Genomic DNA, 17,997 nt, shown 5'->3' on the forward strand with positions numbered 1-17,997 from the left:
CGCGGCGCCGCCGCCGCCATTTTAGTAGTTTTCGGCTGCCCGGGGCCGCCTCCCGCAGCAGGGCCGCGGCAAGGCGCCGAAACTACGGTGCCCGTCAGGCCTTGCGCCAGCCCCTTGGCCCGCCTCCGCGGAGGCGACGAGAAACGGAGTCGCCTGCGAGTCCTGCGCCCTGAGAAACTACCGTTCCTGTCAGCCTCTGCGCTCGCCGCTCGCTTCTGCCGTCCCCGCCTCCGCCTTCTGCGGGGGGGGGGGGGGGGGGGGGTGGAGACGGGACACGGAGTTGGCGCGAACGCCGCCGGCGGGACTCGGACTCCCCGTCCCAGCGGGCCAGGCGCCAGCGTCCCTCAGCGTTCGGAGCGAGGGCCGGACCTGCTGCTTTTGGCCTTCATCTGTGCAAAGCTGCGGCCGCCCGCTCCTCGCGGGCGTAGGTGCAGAGCGAGGGCGCCGCGAGGGCAGCCGCGCGGGTCCGCAGCGCGCCCGAGCGAAGATCTGGGAGCACGCGCTCTCCTGTGAGGCGAGAGCCCGCGCGTCTGTGCGCGTCCAGGCGCGAGTGGACGGCATGCGCCAAAATTCCAATTTTGGCAGTTCTGCGGCACGCTTTGACTTGGTTATCGTCATTAAAAAAATCCAGTTAAGCCAAATTCAGTTGGACTTGTCAAGGACTGAGGCCCTTGACTGGTAAGACTATTAGAACTTAATAAATTATAAAAAAAACCCAATCCCAAAAAAACATCACCTAAAGTTAAGCTTTGGAGGAGACGAAGAGGAACAGAGGGGAAGCAGGTAGACGTTGGTTAGCAGGCTGGCACGGCTGTAGCAGCGTTTCACCTTGGAAGGTTCAGCATCAGCGAGTTAACGAGGCACAGCGAGCGCTCCGGAGCAGGGAGGTTCTCGGAGCGCTCACGTGCGAGGACCGAGTCATCTGCAGCGTTACTTACATTGGAACGCTACAGGGCTGGTTACGGGGATGTTTTGAAAGCAGACGGGCTTGGAACTAAAATGTGAAGATCTCCATCCAGTACAAAATGCAGCGCGGTTTTGGTTGGAGAACTCCACAAACCCTCCTGAAGCGGCATTTGCGTAGCAGATGGTTTCTGGCTGCACACCAGCAGCAACATGTATGCCCTTGACAAGCAAAAAATTCTACATGGCAGGTAAGGCACATGTATTAGTGGAAAAAAGTGCTTCCAACCGATCATATTCAGGGAAAACCCTTACAAAAGTAAAAAAAAAAAAAAATAAATCCCCACCAACACCACAGATAATTAATTTTGAAAAGAAAAAAATGTAATTCACAATGAAGGACTATACGCTCTGCTAAGTGGAAGTCTGTCCTTCAAGCACCAAGAGCTGACCCTCACCAGAGCCTGAAGAATGAGGGTTAAAGATCTCGTGAAAGCCACTCTGGTTACTCTCTGGTGCAGAGTTCCACCCCACTTTTGAGAGACACATTGCCAGGGCCTCTCTTGTTCAAAGTTGAGTGTAATTAAGGAAGATTCTCACCCGTGTTACTGTTTTAACATTCAGAATGTTGTTTAACTGCAAGTATGTTCCTCAGCTGCGTGTGGCAATCGTGTTTCTGTTTAAAACCCCCAACAGGTTGCGTGCAGTCCCACTGAGGCTGGGATGGAGGCAGGAACAAGATGAGATCCTTTTTTGTCAGGGGAATGCAGAAAGCAGAAGTAAAGCTACACGAATAGGAAATGTTTCCTAAGCAGCTAGTATCATAAGGACACCTCAATATAGCACTCTCCACTTATGAAAGGTTTGTTTGGGTTTTATTGTTTTGTTTTTTAATGATAACCTTTGCTCGTTAAGTGACGTTTATTAACCAGTAGGTATCTGATACATTTCATTTAGTATGGAAACGAGGTAACACTGTTCGAAACAGAGCAGCTCATAGGTGACTACTGTTGAATAATAAAAACCCAGTGGAAACCAAGCTTCATGAATTCTGCTGACAGAGTAGCTTGTTATTGTACACTTTTTACTGTCATTATGAGCATTTAATAGCTCAGGTTTATAATGACTGCAATGCTGTATTGCAAGCTTGGGTTTTTGTTTGAGCCTTGACACAGCCTACAAGTCAGGAAAGGCTTGACTGGAGGCAGGTACTATATTTTCAGAGCAATTAAGACTTACGTTAAGATTACCAGCACACAGGACATGTAGGCAGCAATTCTTAGGTACACTTTGGCATTCCTTAGAAAGGCTTCTGGAAGGTTGTTGAAATGGAGTTTCATTCTGCTGGCTCCTAAAGTACCGAGTTGTGATTTTATTTACTTTTTTTTTTTATTTTTTGGGGGGGAGGTGGTGCAGGGAGTGGGGCCAAGTATGTGTTTGATCAGAGGAATGGAAGTATGTATTACCGCTGATTTCAGGGGAAAAGAATTACTTGTGTTATCCGACATTCCTTCCTTCCTTGACAGGCACTTACTCCTTAGGTACTTGCTAGGATATAAACAATTGGCTCACAGAATTTCAGAAGATGCCAGATGTCCTTCAGAGTGTACAAACCTGTTTTGCAGGCTGTGTCGCACACAGGAATTATGTAAACTCAAACACAAAATTTTTAACAGGGCTAGTAGTTTGTTTTTCCACTTACGAACAGCTGGTACTCAAAACAAAACCTAAGTGGAATCATGATAATTTTACTGACAAAATATCTACTGGAATGTAAATGGTCATGCTCTCTTGAAGTTTTAAAGCATTGTAAGAGCTTTACTTGTTTAAATCTCTTTTGCAGAATAAATATACTAGCTCTTCATTTAATAAATACTAAAAAGCTTTTCTTACTGAGAACCACCCATATAAATCCATCACCAGATCATAACTGATGTAAATTATCGAAGCGGTGCTTAGAAAAGAAGAGGCTGGAACACCTCAGGGTTAACATGTGGGGACTGAGGTGCACGGAAACTCTCTCCCCCACAGTCACAGTTCTACCCATCCTTGCGCTGCCTTCTAGCTCTTGTTAGACTCTTTGTTGAGTCAAGCCATCTCATTAAATTTAGCTACAGAACAATCCACTTTCTTTTTCCTCCTGGGTCACTGAGATGAATCAGCTCTTAAGAGGTGTTTGACAAATGCCAGAGCCGGTATAAAGTAAGAATGGGGAGCAGGGCCTCTTTCTTAGTGAGAGCAAGCTACGCACTATTAAACCACCTCAAGGTAGCTTCACCACCGGTGTGCAGCCTGTGGTAAGTCAATGCTATAGCAGTGAAATGGAGTCCTCATTCATACGATATTAGGAGCAGCATGCTGTACTTCAGTAGTACCTTTCATCCAAGGTTCTCACAAGCACTTTACACCCTAGCGGATATACCTACGAAATACCAATGTTTTACTTATGTGAACTGAAGCAGAAAAGAAAGATATATGTGACTAGAAGGCTTCAAACAGGTTAACAGCTCACCACCAATAGTTAAGCGTATTAAACTTCATGAAATCACAGCAGTCTAAGGGAGAAGGAGAGTGGCTTTAGGGTCCTGGGTTGAGTGAATTGAGTCAGTTTACCTTGAGATTAGGTAAGTTCCTGAGCTGCTGCAAAATGGGAAAGAAAGCATTTGGCTGAGACTGGGAGGAGCAGGAAAGGCATAAGACTTCCCTTTCTGGTGTGGCAGCAAGCTGAAATTAAACTGACACACTCTGAGCCATGCCCTGAAATTTAAAGGTATTCAAATATGTACATTAGTTATGCACTTAAATGAGTAGCCTGATATTTAGAATTGCTTTGAAGTCAGAATGAGCCTTTAAAAACAAAGCCAAGAGAACAAGTTATTTACCTAGGAGGAAGAAAAGACAAGAGCTACAAGGTAAATTATTAAAAGAAAAATATAGGAAACTGTGCTCAGCTGTGAAGGTGCCATTCTAGAAGCATAGCTCTTTATCTGAGGCTTAGGTGAAGGAACAAGCTCAAATGACATTCTAGAAATTAGGATTAGCATTACTTAGAAGAAGCAGGTGGAGTTAAATGAGTCCAGAACATTTTTGTGGAAAACATGAGTTAAGGCTGTACCTAAGTGATATACCTCTCTTGCAGGAAGGCTGCATAAGAGTTTAATCTAAATATTTTTCATAATATTAATGAGGCTTGACACAGAACTGAAAATACTGAACTAGCTTAAGTTTGATTCGGTGCCAGGAGATTATGAATTAAGGTTCTTAAACTCTGGCAAATTCTCTTCCCAGGTAGTCTGTGGAGATGTAGCTGAGAACTAGAGAACAAAAAACACAGTATGTTTCAGCATAATGGCTTTTTCAAGAGCCAGGTCTGTCTGAAGCTTTGCTAGTGTTCCTGGAAGCGTGAGTAATAAAGAGGCTTTTATATTTGCACAAGACCGTGTATAATCCAAACTAAGATATCTTGACTTGAAAACATCTTTTCACTGGTGTTTGCTCTAACCCTGCTATTTAAGAAGTGCTGTTTCTGACCCATTACTCTCCCTCTGCTGGACACTCACATAATTGCTGTATTTGTGCTGTCTTAACACTCATGCATTTTAAGGTATTTGATCAGAAGAGATTCAAATAAAATCTTCTTTAGTTTTCCACATGTAGCACCATAGCTCTCTTCCACAGTCCAGTTGTAGAATTACTCCAAGCTTGCAAAGGGGCATCCTCAAAGGAATTTAGCAACTTCACTCTTACACATTTCATTGTGGGTTGGCGATGAGTACTTCTGAGCTAGGTTCTTCTTTCTGAGGTCTCCAATCTAGAGTTAGAGCCTTTTTTTTGGAGCAGTTAAAGCACATACTGCAGGCTTCAAAAAGGGCATAAAATTAATTGGTTTTACTTTAGATAGCAAAAGAAATACATGGATACATACACCAAAATGCCAGTTTATAATTTTCTCATGTCCTTATCTAACACTTCATACATAGGCTCAGCTCATTATTTTCCAAGGTAGTTATGTGTCTCTCGCTTCTGTATGCATACACAACCTTTCTTTCTCTTGCTTGTGTATCTCTAGAAATACAGACTGAAAAGTCTTCTTTTTTTACAAGTGCCATCCCTTTTTTCAGGTGACTTTAGTTGGAGGCTCAGTGTTCTCAGCTGTGTGATCTATTGCTTTGTTAGCCTGTTGTTCAGATTTGAAGAATATGTAAGCTGGGTGCTAGCTAGTTCTTTGTTCAAGGTGCCTCTCTTTAAATTCACAGTCGTTGCAGTTTATTCCTTAGACCGAATTTCTTCTGTGGTTTTGATACTGTGAGCCTCCAGACTGATAAATAGCATGGGGGAGAGTGGTTTATGTAAGTAGTTTTGCTATCAAAACTGTTTGTTGTGTGTGGGGTCTTTTGCTGTCAAAGCTCAAAATAAACAAAGATGAGGGTTTAAGTGTGCACACTGGGAATTATCTAGACGTAGTTTATAAAACTTATGACAGTTGGAAATGTTGTAAATACCAGAAGGATTGCTTAACGTGGAAGGAATGTGCTGAGCAAAGAACGCACATCCAAGGAAGGGAGATCACTTCAAGGATGTGTATAGTGACTGAGTTAGGATTGGAAAGGTTGGAGACAGCAGGGAATCTATTTTGAAGAAAGGCAGAGACTGTGTGGTTGTGCTGGTTTTGGCTGTGATGGAGTTAATTTTCTCCACAGTAGCTAGCGCAGAGCTATGTTTTGGATTTGTGAATTCCTTGGTTTGCTTTACCTGTTAAATTGTCTTTCTCTCAACCCACAAGTTTTCTCACTTTTACCCTTCCGATTCTCTCCCCTGTCCCGCCAGGGAGGAATGAGCGAGCAGCTGTGTGGGGCTGAGCTCCCGGCTGAGGTAAAACCATGACAGCAGTTTTAGAGATCTGAAAGCTAGGTGCAGGATTGGTGGGAGGAGGCATCATGTCAGTTAAGATACTGAAGCAGCTGAAAATAAATCCTGTTAAGTACAATCCAGACCTCTGTCCAACTGTTGTTATGCTTTCATCTTGATTAGCAACATTTCGGTTAGAAATTTTTCTGCTTCATTAGAGTAAATTTGTTTTCACCTATAAAACTGTTGGATGTGGAAAGTAAATATTACAAGCCTAAAATACATAGATTCTCTGGAAGTGATAAATGGAAACAGAGGATATTTTTGCTCCCTGTGACCTGAGATAAATTTGAGAATCCCAGGGGCTGGGATGCTGAGTTGACTGAGCAACAATGATGACTTTTAAGTGCCTGATCCTCAGGAGATGTCCTTCCACTGGCTGTAAGCTAGTATTGCTGTAGCAGGAGAGAAGTAACAGAAAGGATATGCAGTTCTGGATACCATCATATTGTCAGTCTTGTGGCTTGATATAGAGGTAAAAAAAAATGCAGAAAAGATGGCTAGCATTTCAAGTGGGGCTTACAGTCCAACACAGACACACAAGGTGAGTCCCCACTATCAAACAAAATTCAGCTGTACCTCGTATAATTTTTCTAGACTGTCTTAATAACAAATGTTTTTGTGAGATAATAAAAATGTTGAACTTAGCGCTGAAAACATCAATACAGGGTGTTAATGCAGGGTATGTGACATGCTGTTTATTTACACCCTTTCTCAGTGCAGTGAATCCCTGACATGGAGAAGCTTGGAGTTGCCATGTCCACTGTGGTTCCATAACATCTCTAGGCCAGATCTCCTGCCTTATACACATGGTAAGAGTTTTATAACACTGATGTTTCACATGGAAAGTTTTACATGCTGGCTGGCTGTCCCCAGGGAGGTGGGGATAGAAGACTAGTTCCATGTGGGATTTTCATGTGCTTTCTTTTCCCCTTCCTAATTCTCCAGAATTCCAGTTGAGGGAGCATTTTGTCTATTAGAGATCCCTTAAGATTTTAGTCTTGGTAATGACTAAAGCAAAATGGCATTATTGTTATGAAGAAAGAATAACAGTGTCATGGGATTTTTAAAGCTGTTCTTCTATAGCTAGTTAACATGTTAACATTGTTGCAGAAAATAATTACTTCAGTATGAAATTGTGAGAATGAAATACTGAGCTTGTTTCTAAATAGGACCAATTACTCCAGAATTATTCTGTGCCAGTATTTTTATTCCAGAGAAGGCAATTTGCATGGGGAATTATGCTGGAATAGGGATGGCTAAATCAATTACAATTTCCCTCCTGTCTTGGGAGAGAGCACATATTGGCACTGTGGTGCTGTACTTGGGAATCTGAAATAAAGTAATTCTGGGTTACCTAAACTTGTCTACAAACACTGAATGGCTAGAGAATTTGGTTAAAATTACCAGAAGAAAAATTTTTGTTGGATTTGAGTGTATGCCAAGCACTTCACGCCATTAAAGGTGTTCATTTATTCTTCTTGTAACTCCCCTACTCCTGTTGGCATTATACCACTGATTAGTTTTAGTTTGTTTTCACCACCTGCAAAGTCACTAAAATAGTAGTATGTGGGAGATTATTTTTCCAATGCAAAATGTAAGTGCTGACATTAAGAAAGGAAGAAAAAATTAAGTTTACATTCTGTAAAAACTATTGCACCAAAGTAAAAATGTCACTGGTTTTCTAACAAGCATTAGCTTAATCCAAACTTGCTCGCACAATTATTGTTTTATGCATTGTCCTTAGTAGTTACACAACAATGTTGGCACATGTGGAACACCAGACAAATGACAAGGTGTCTTCTTTCCCCAAAGGGTTTATAAACTATAAACACTGCTTTTCTGTGCTATGCACTTAATCTTTTCCATAATTTGGCTCCTAGCTAAGTAAACTTCGAACATAGTAAGGGATACAGAAGTTGTCTGAGATTTAGTTGACAATGTTTATACTATTGTTATTTTAATTACTATTTTTAAGGAACATTTTTCTCTTCAGTTGTTTTGTTCTTTAATCTTTTTTGGAAATACCGGATGTAGCAAAGCAACATCACTCTTTTCAAAGCAGTGGTCTAATTTAAAACGTGCAGAACCAAACGGGCAAAATCCACATTGTTCTTGATTTAGCACTGTGCCCAAATGACATTAAACAATATTGTGTCTAAAAAGAGCATTCTTCTGTGCAGCTTGTAAAAGCTAATGAACACAATGAATCCTTTAATAACCCCTTGCTTTTGTTTATTAGTAGTGTGTACCCTACAATAGCTTATCTCCTCCCAGCCATACAGTTAAAGCATGCACTTAACAAAATATGGATTTCTGAAAATAACCACTTCAGAACAGTTTAATGCTTTTTGAGGCGATAACTGTCTGGAAGACTGCTTTTCCTTGAAGTGCAGCAACTTTTGGGAAGAAAAAGTGGTTGGTTTTTTGTATGAACATTGATACCTCAGATTTTTAGGATTGTTGTGATGAGGTGATTTATAAGGGACTTTTTTCTTTGGATTTTTTCTGTAAATGGCTTTAGAGAGCTGGAGAGGACTCAGACCAAGCCTGTACTGTAAGACTTGACAGTGTAGGCCAGTTGCCTTAGTGCATGGAAAAAAAAATTACATGTGCTACCCCGAAGAGCTGTGCCAGCACAAAACGACTAATGTAGAGGCAGTGATACAGCCCGAAGAATTCCTTTGTCAGCCCAGCTAATGCTGTTTTTGAAGGGAATGTAACAGTCCTAGCAGAAAACCTTCTTTCTCTTGATAAGTGCTATGTAACTATGCCAGCAGAATTTCTGAAGTACAGTCAGGCAAAAAAGCTGGCACACGCATGGACAGAGAAACCCCAAAGCAGTGTCAGAACAAAGGTTTAGTTGTTGAAGTTAAGTGTGGTAAATAGACCTTAAGCTACTGTTCTGGGAGAGGTGAATTTCAATCTTTATGTTTAATTATTGACATAATAGTATTACTTTCTTCAGTTTTCCATTCAGAGTTTTCATTTTATTATTTCAGTGTTGAAACTCACAATAGCTTTTTTCAAATTAAATAGTAGAAGCTCAAATTCTCCTTACCTTTTTCAGGTGACTAATCTTTGCCACATAAGTATTACCAATTTAACACATGTTAAAAATGGGCACTGAGAAGGATTTCTGGAAGTCTTAGGCTTCTCCAGATGTTTAAGGAAACCAACAGTCAACTTTGGGTTCAGGAAATGCTCTGGCTGGATGCTCAGTGCTTGGTATCCCGCCAAAGTGGCATGTAACTCTAGGTCTTCCGCTCACATGACAGAAGGTTCTAAATCTCGACAGAGTGCGTGTGTGTGTACAGCTCCAAAACACTCCCTCCTGGTCTGTGCTGTGCTGGTACCTACCTGTACTCTGTTTGCCAGTAAACATTACTTGATTTCCTGAAACCCGTTGAGTAGTTTGATACTCTAGTAGAACTGACAGCATGCTAAAACAACAGATAGATGTTTTACTGCTTCCAGATGTAGATTTGAAGTCCAGAGAGGAGTCGTTAGTGGTTGATAGTCACCTTATGAGAGCAGAGAGGTATATTTCATCCTGGTCTTTATAAATTGTCCCTGGGTGTCACTCTTGAGTCAGACTGAAACATTTTAGAAGCAAATCTGAGAATCGTTTTTCCTTTTCTTTCTTCTGTTGTTTCCACAGTTGACACTTTTTTTTTCTCAATTTTATTTCCCATTACTCTCCATAATGATGCCAACTCCAGCAGGCCAGCTTGTCTGAATTACATTATTCTCAGAGGATATCTTGGGGAGTTTTTGAACTTAAGTTACAGTAATGTAACTGCAGAAATACCTCCCTGGCAACACTTTGTGGATTTACAGTTAAATGACCGATTATTATATTTGATAAATCCTTTCTTATTTTGCACAACTCTACTAATTTCTGTCATCCTTTTGGAACAAAATCAAGTGACAAGGAGAAAGTATTTATTAATATAAATATGTAACTCTACATGGAAAGCCAATGCAAGCCCTCTAAATCCCGTAACTGAAAAAAAGCCAAACTGTAACTTCACTAGTAAATAAGCCATATATTTGTTGTTCCCTAAAGGTAAATATCACTGTAGGAGAACCATCAGTACCCAGTCATCTCAGACACTTTCTGGGGCGTGTGCGCGCGCACAGTTTACACATAACAAAATAGCGTGCCGCTTAGAGGATTTAATGTGTATTGTACAAGGCAGTGGATAAACTATTAACATAGCATAACTACAGTTTCTATTTACAATATCCTTATCTTAATGTCACTTAATGAATTTATTCTTAATGCTTCTGGGTTTTGTTTCATTGGCTGGCTGAATCCAATATTCTACTTTACAAACAGCTTCTGAGTTCAGGTATTACATCTCTCATATTAAAGCCAGTTGGTACAGTAAACTTTTCCCAACAAAGTGCTGAAAGATGTTTTTATTTTTAATAGTAACTTCTTCCTATCAAAATTACTCAAAAATGAAGGTTGCACAACAATCTTGTTAAGAGAAAATGTCTTCCTTCTGTAGCGAGTCATTTCCCCGAATCTGTTTTATTACAAGTGCCATCACCCATCTACATAGTAACTATCAAATACATTTTCTGTGCACTGCAGCAAGTAATCCTCTGTTGAATGAGTTAGCTTTTTCTGGCACAGTTTGACACTTGTTTTTGAGAGCAAACACCACAATGTTTTACTGAATTGAGAAACAGTTATGTTGGATTAATTTCTGCTTTGAGAATAAATATTTGTAGCATGTTTTTTAGAGGCATGGGCAGATAAAAAAATGGTCCCCCGAAATGTCATTTCAAAACTGCTCTATTGATAACTTGTCTTCAGAAGTTCTGGGGGAACTCATGTAGTCAGTGAAAGCAACAGGTAAACCACAGCACATAGATTTTGAAATAATGTGTGTTTTAGCTGTGTAGCAAGGTCTGTCACTGGGAATTATTGTTTATCAAGATCTTATGATTATGTGCTTGCTTTCAGACCCCTGAGAAGTAGGACTTTCAAATGTTGGGATGTGCAGAAAACAAAGTCAACAGGCCGTGACAACTGTAATTCCTCATAGTTTTTTCTACCATTTGTTGCCTCTGTTTTGTCATTACATACATCAATAAAACTATATATAGCTAAGGAGAAAAGACTGTGACTTGTATGGTGAAAGCAATGAAAATATTATTATCTGCTCTATGCAATTTCTTCCAAACTACTGTCAGTGTTGCTCTGTTAAAACATGTGCAGAGGGTTATGGAAAGAGGAAGAATGTGCATTGCCTGCAGGACATAAAACTGTACAAAGTTACCACCATCTACTTGCTTCCACTACTCCTCTGAACTGCATTGTCTGACCAGTGACACCCTCAATAAGAGCACAGCTATGGGTTCTTTTTACCAAACACATCAAGACTTCAGTTATTTTTCTACATATGTTAGCTTCCTAATCTGCTTGAGAAAAACAATGTTGATTTAATCACATGAGTTTCCAACTTAGAAAAAGAATGTGTATCTTATGCCTCACTGAAATGGTATTCCTTCTTTTTTTTTAAGATCATCCAGAAAGATACTGTGATCTGCAAAGGAACACATAGCTCCACATCATGAACTTCCAGCTCTTTGTTTCATCACGCCATCCTAAACAGATTCAGGCCAGTCCAGGCTACCTGAGACTTATGTGAGTTATTTAAGACAGTTTTTGAAAAAAATGTGAGCTGTGTTTTAAGAGCCATCTGGTTTTCTAGAAAAGATTCGTCACATCTGTTGCATAATAGTATGTTTTGGAATGTATCTTACCTGTCAGTTATCAATGGTGTATTTTTCTTTGCTTTAGTAGAGCACAGAAGCCAGAAGTTTGATTTCAGACTTCTTTTTGAACCTCAGATAAATCTGAGCTATAAAACTGGTTATCTTTCCAGAAGGTTCTTTAAGGGCATCACTGTACACTTCAGAAGTGAAATCTGTAAGTTTCGGGGCTGAAATCATGCCTGCATCAACTGCACCAGAGAAAGTATTCTTACTGTCGAGCGCTTATTTAAATGGTGGTTGTGTTGATGCCTTCAGTACATTTTCCCTGGAATTTAGAAATCATACTTGGGTATAGCAATGGTGGGCATAGAGAAGCAATGTTAGAAGCAGTGTGTATACCCATTCTAGACATACCTTATTCTTTTGTTGCTTTTAGATCAACATTTCTCTCTTTAAGCCCATTCTTCACAATTTTTAGGAATAGTACCATATCATATCAAACATGTATCAGTTGCAGGATACATTGCAGTAATAAGTAGAGCAGGAGTGCATAACAAAGTTCAACAAGGACAAGTGTAAGGTCTTGCACCTGGGAGAATACAATCCAGGAGCTGCGATCCACCTTGCTGGGGAGCAGCTCTGTGACAAGGGACCTGGAGTCCTGGTGGACAGCAAGCTCAATGAGTGAACAGCGTGCTGCAGCAAAGAAAGCCAGCAGGGTGCTGGGCTTTGTCAACAAGGGCACCACCAGCAGAGATAAAGAAGCCATTATCCCACTCTACCCAGTGCTGGTCAGGCCACACCTGGAATACGGTGTTCAGTTCTGGTCCCCACCATACAAAAAAGATGTGGACAGGCTGGAGAGGGTCCAGAGAAGGGCCACCAGGGTGGTCCAAGGATTGGGAAGCCTGCCATGTGAGGAAGGGCTGAGAGAACTGGGTTTGTTCAGCCTTGAGAAAAGCAGGCTGAGGGGAGACCTTATCACCGTGTTCCAGCGCTTCAAGGGTAGCTACAAAGAGACTCCCTTTTTACAAGGGGTCACATGGAAAAGATGAGGGATTATGGGTGCAAGTGACTCCTGGGGAGATTCCGACCGGACGCAAGAGGAAAACTTTTCACAGTGAGAACAATGAGCCATTGGAATAATCTCCCCAGGGCAGTGCTGGCTTCCCCGACGTTGGACACCTTTAAGATTGGGCTGGACGGCTGCTGGGCCATCTTGTCTAGACAGAGCTTTTGCCAGGAAAGGTTGGACCAGCTGATCCTTGAGGTCCCTTCCAACCTGGTATTCTGTGAGTCGATGAACTCATACTTTGTATAGGTTTAATAATTTTCATTGAAAGCACTTAGCGAATTTTAATAAAATGACTTTGTACTGTTCCTGTGAAGTAGATAAATATTACTTATGCAGGTACGCAGGAAAGTTAGATTAACATTTTCCAAAGAACGTTACCTCCTTCAGCCAAAACATTTTGAAGGTACCTTGTAAGTATCTGTGTGCATTTTTGGTTTAGGCCTGTTTTTTTTTGTTTGTTTGTTTTTTGGGGTTTTTTTGTTTGTTTTGTTTTTTTATTTTTTTAAACAGTAAGGGAACTACATGCATTGACTTCTGGAGTGTTAAGCATTGTTTTTTACTCTTTGGTCAGTGATACAGAATGTGGGTGCATATGGGAGAGGTCACAGACACATCTCAGTAGAATCCTTCTTCCATTAAAAAAAATTCTGAAGGCGACCTGCAGTGGCACACAAAGGTGTTCTGTTTAACAGAACCTATCGCTAGCGAGCGTTTCAAGGTTTCTTTCTTCATGGGAACAACATGGAACTTTAAGGAGTTTATCAATGATTGTTGTTCAAGCTTAGTATTATTTGTGTTGCCTACTTGGGATTGCTACACGCTATTTAATAACAGCATTTTGCTATCTCCCAGCAAAAATACTCACTGCTGTCAATCTGAACTTCTTTCTCTTCTTTGTGAACCTGTGAATTAATACCAAAATATTATAAACCTACCTATTTAGCAAAACTACTTTGTGGAAGAAAGCTATTGTTCAAAATAAACATACCTACACAATTTGGTAAAAATAAAAAAACCCCAAACAACAACAAAACAACTCAGTGTCATTATCGTACATAAAAAAAATGAGGCAAGAAAACTGTAATAAAAGTGGCTGAAGCAAAGACAGTCCTCCCCCACACCCCTAGTACAACTGGAAAAAAAGTGTGAAGCTGATTAAAGAACAGATTCATTCATCTGTTATAGCGCACATGTGATTTCCCCGGATTACTGAAATAAGCTGAGAAGCATTCAGCAGCTGTGATATAGTTTGAAAGTTTTAGAATGTGGGAGCTGTGGATTTCATAAAGAATCTTACTGCAGTAAAGACTGTACCTATCCTGCCGATGTGTAGTGTTGGAACCAGCTGCACAAAACAGTCATAGAATTAGTCAGCTGGTTCCTTTCTAAAACAATAAGGGGTCTTAGTGCAAGTTATAGATATGAATATAAAAAAGGTAAAGTCGATGGGAAGTTGTGGCACAGGGAAATATTCTATTTAAGTGAAATTAAAGAGCATTTCACCAAAGTCAATGTAATTATATTGATAAAAGATAAAAAGCATTGGACCCAGCTTGTCTGTCCTGAAATTCACTTATCGTACCTGTGGATACCATGAAGATACCTTGACTATCTGCTGCCTTCAGATCCCAGTTAAGAATGTGATTCTCCTCTCCATGATTGAAAAGATTAAACAGCATCTTAAAAGCAAAAACTCAAATCACCCTATGCATAAGCTACCAGCTGGTGCTTCATCAGAAACAGGAAGGATATTCTGGGGATAACTTGGGCTACTTCCCCTGGAATGTGAATGCACGAAGCAAGTCAGCACCACTTTTATGACTTCAGCATAAGTCAATGGTGACATTGACTTCCTGATGACATTTTTGGCATTGCCCACGGTCTGTATCCATTTTTTTTTCATCACGCCTAAATCAGATTTTGTCAATTCCTGTTTATCCTCTAATCTTGAACAGGGAGAACCACCCGTAGAGCTGTGCACCTGGCCTACAGAAACAAGTGCAGAAGCCACAATAAGCGGCTCAATCTGCTAGAGAGTAGCATGCAGATGGCTTTGTTAGACTGTTCCACTAAAACCAGTTTGTGTGTTCCCACATGGTGCATTTCGTGGGAAAATAAGTCTTGTACATAGTAATGCGGTATGAAATTACAATTCCTTATGCAATATTTTTCTTTTTCTTTAGTCAAAGAGGCAATTAATTGTGTCAAGGAGAAATTTAACTACTGTACACTCTACCACAAGAATGAAATGTATTGCCCACCTATTTTTCCCTGCTGGGTACCAGAGTTTTGGTACAGTGACAGTTCTGCATTATGGAAAAATAAGAGGAAAAATGCAGATAAAGTTTTGAATCAAAATTATAAAGTATTCATATAGCTCTTCTTTCATTATTACAATGTGATCTTATTAAATTTCTCATATAACTATGATTATAAGCAAAAACCCAGGTAAAACCCCAAAAATGAGTCAAGCAAAAAAGTCGACCAAAACCTAATAGACTAGATAAATGAAGCAAATTTGGAACTGAGGAGCCATATCCCAGTGACTGAATGTCTAGATTTTGTCTTTCGGTTATAACTGAAGGTCTTAGATGTATTTTGTACAACACAGTTATGAAGTAATTGTTGAACTTGTCCTTTAACAGTATCTCATTTAAAATCAGAAAAGCATTCATTTACAAAAAGTAATTCTTTCATCATCTATGTGTGCTAAATATTATTGTCCATCCAGGGAAGCAGGTACGAAGGAAGTTGTCTGAAGTTGCAGATGAGTCATGGCAAACCTAGAAACTGAATGGTCCTATCTGCTCACTGCTAGGCCTCCTGCCTCGATTTTTGTCATCTTATGCTCCTTGGACTGAGACAAAAAGAACAAAAAGTAAGCGTTGCATAATTTGCATATTACAGGAAAATATGATTACTGCGGCCTATCACCATGAAAAAAGCCACAAAATTCTAAAGACAAGAACAATTATTCTGAACTCCTGTTTGGAGATCTTCTTGCTCTTCTACAGTTTGTAATGTTTAGCACCTGTTCAAGAAATGCTTCTATAAATAACCATTTTCTGTTTCATGCAAAATTTACATTGAAAATTATCTTGGTGCAGCTGTTCTGTTTTTCTACAATTGTGAATTGCCAAAAAAAGGAACAGTAATTCCTTGGGGGCCCCGGAGTTAAATCCTTTTTATTTAACATGATACTATGTAGTGGAGCAGTGATCGAAGCCTAACTATTATTGCTAGCTGTTCTTCGATTTGCTAAAACTGAAAACGGGAAAGCTCTTTGTAGATGATCCTCACTCTTTTACAATTTCTGTGGCTTTTCAGTTCCATAATTACTGACCCTGATGGCACACTGCCCGAAAAATGAATACTTTGATAATTTGCTGCTCTCTTGTAAGCCTTGTCATCTTCGATGTTCTGGTACACCACCGCCTTCGTGTGAAAACTACTGTGATAAGAGTAAGTGATATTTCTGCAATACTTTGTGGCTATGCTGGGCATTTTCATGTTGCATTTTACATAGACTTGTAAACATAAACACTTAAAGAAATCTAAAACCTGGGAAGTTTTTATCAGAATAATATGTGGGCTCAAAGATATTAAAGACATAGGCAGTATGTCCTGTATAAGTATGTGCGTTAATAAATTTGTAAAGCTCTCGAGCTTTACTTGAGCTGTTGCTCAATAGACATAGAAATTGCTCCTTTGATACAGAAGAAGTTTTATGTGTTGGACATGTTTACTGTTTGTTGGTTATCGTTTACAATTAATTTAATGCACTTCTTTTATTTCATAAGGTACTGATTCAAGTGGAATTCTTTGGATTTGCCTGGGCTTAGGAGTGATTTTAATGCTCACTCTGTTCACCTTAATGGTCTTGTTTAAATGGAAACATCTAAGGCCACTAAAAGAAAAACTGAAAAACACAGGTGAATAAATACGATTTTTCACAAAATAATTTTACATCATTGTACATTTTAGCTACTCTTACCATGTATAAATTTTGCATGTCATTTATATTCCAGATTCTGATAACTGTCTTTGTTGGATTGTTTTGTAGTCCTCAAATAGTTATTGGGGAATAAAATATCCAGATGATAACTTGTCAAAGCAGCAAACTCTCTTTGTGGGTTCTGGATCACGTCAGGATTGTTTTGTTGCGTATTCATACCTGGCTTATTTGCTGGTGTTTGAGAAATCATTTATGAACCAACCCTCAATAGCATAAGATCTTTATGAGTTTCATCCTCTTCTCAATGAATGCAAAAGGAATTCTACCCCAGCAGAGAATACACATTCAATGTTTTCCATCTTATAAGACAGTAAATAATTTTACTTAGTATTCTAGCCTGTGAGAAGTATATGTGGTGTATTTTGGGAAGCTGATAAAAATTAAAGTATTTTTACATTTTACAAATACTAATATTTGTGGAGTGTTCAGCCAATGAATAATAACTGATTAGAAAGTATATATTGGATTACTTAAATGCTTGTCCTGAAGTACAGGGGGTATATTGTCATAGAACAAAAGATTATCGTATATAACTACATCTTAAAACTTTCACTAAGGTTAGGAACATAGTTGGAACATAATGAAATTTGGATCTTTAATAACTGTATGCCTGGTGTACCATGATGTATGTACTAAATTAACTTCTGTATGTTTACAGACTCTTCTGTGGAGCTGAATAATATTCTCAAGGCTCATACTGAAAGCAGTGTAAATACAGAAGGAATTAGGCACTCACTTCAAAGTGAGACATTAATGTATTCAGTGGAAGAATGCACTTGCAGTGACTGTGGCTTGGTAAAACCTCAGACTGGCTGTGAAACTTCATTTCCATTACCAGCTACAGAAGAAGGAGCTACTGTTCTAGTTACCACGAAATCTTTCGATTATTGCAACTATATTCTGGGTGCTGGGTGACTATAAGAGAAGTATATTTTTACTGCATAATAATAGAGTTATTCCAGTATAGCTATTAATCTTAATACTTGCAGTCAGTGGAGAAGACTAGTACATTATCCTTATAGATCTTCCATTGAGCTTTCATTAATATTGTCATATTATTTCTAATTTTAGTATCTCTTTGGTCAAGTATTTCTACATTATTCTCAGGTACTAAAGTAGTTATTGGAATTTTTAATTTCTGAATGTCCCCATGTAGGCTGGCTTTTTCTGCCTTTAGTGATTGTATCTGCTTACGCCGGATGTATACAAGCCCATGAATAAACCAGTTTGCAAATATGTATTTTATGTTAAACTCAGATCTTGTACCAAAAATCGCTTGATGGTACACAAGGAATGTTCCAAGGGGCAGAAATGAATATCTGCATTACATCCCCAGCCTTGCAAAGAGTAATTTCAAATAAGC

General features: G+C 39.6%; 1 protein-coding gene across 6 annotated transcripts; it reads left to right on the top strand.

The window, feature by feature from the left end:
* Positions 1–137: 137 nt before the first annotated feature.
* On the top strand, positions 138–17,870 carry TNFRSF17 (TNF receptor superfamily member 17). Of its 6 annotated transcripts, none has more exons than XM_075767376.1 (9): positions 138–678; positions 1,600–1,765; positions 4,192–4,305; positions 6,535–6,623; positions 11,350–12,836; positions 15,351–15,497; positions 15,947–16,081; positions 16,420–16,551; positions 17,293–17,870. In XM_075767376.1, the coding sequence occupies exons 7-9, from the start codon at positions 15,967–15,969 to the stop codon at positions 17,547–17,549; spliced, it is 504 nt and encodes a 167-aa protein (XP_075623491.1). In that variant the 5' UTR covers positions 138–678; positions 1,600–1,765; positions 4,192–4,305; positions 6,535–6,623; positions 11,350–12,836; positions 15,351–15,497; positions 15,947–15,966; the 3' UTR covers positions 17,550–17,870. The 6 variants fall into 6 exon arrangements, with proteins under 6 accessions (XP_075623491.1, XP_075623488.1, XP_075623487.1 ...); XM_075767373.1 differs by lacking the exon at positions 4,192–4,305 and having other exon boundaries at positions 11,350–11,758; positions 12,700–12,836; XM_075767372.1 differs by lacking the exon at positions 4,192–4,305 and having other exon boundaries at positions 11,350–11,477; positions 11,633–12,836.
* The last annotated feature ends 127 nt before the right edge of the window (positions 17,871–17,997 follow it).

This window comes from Balearica regulorum, chromosome 15 (assembly GCF_011004875.1).
Source record: "Balearica regulorum gibbericeps isolate bBalReg1 chromosome 15, bBalReg1.pri, whole genome shotgun sequence".
In the NCBI taxonomy this organism is placed as follows: Eukaryota; Metazoa; Chordata; class Aves; order Gruiformes; family Gruidae; genus Balearica; species Balearica regulorum.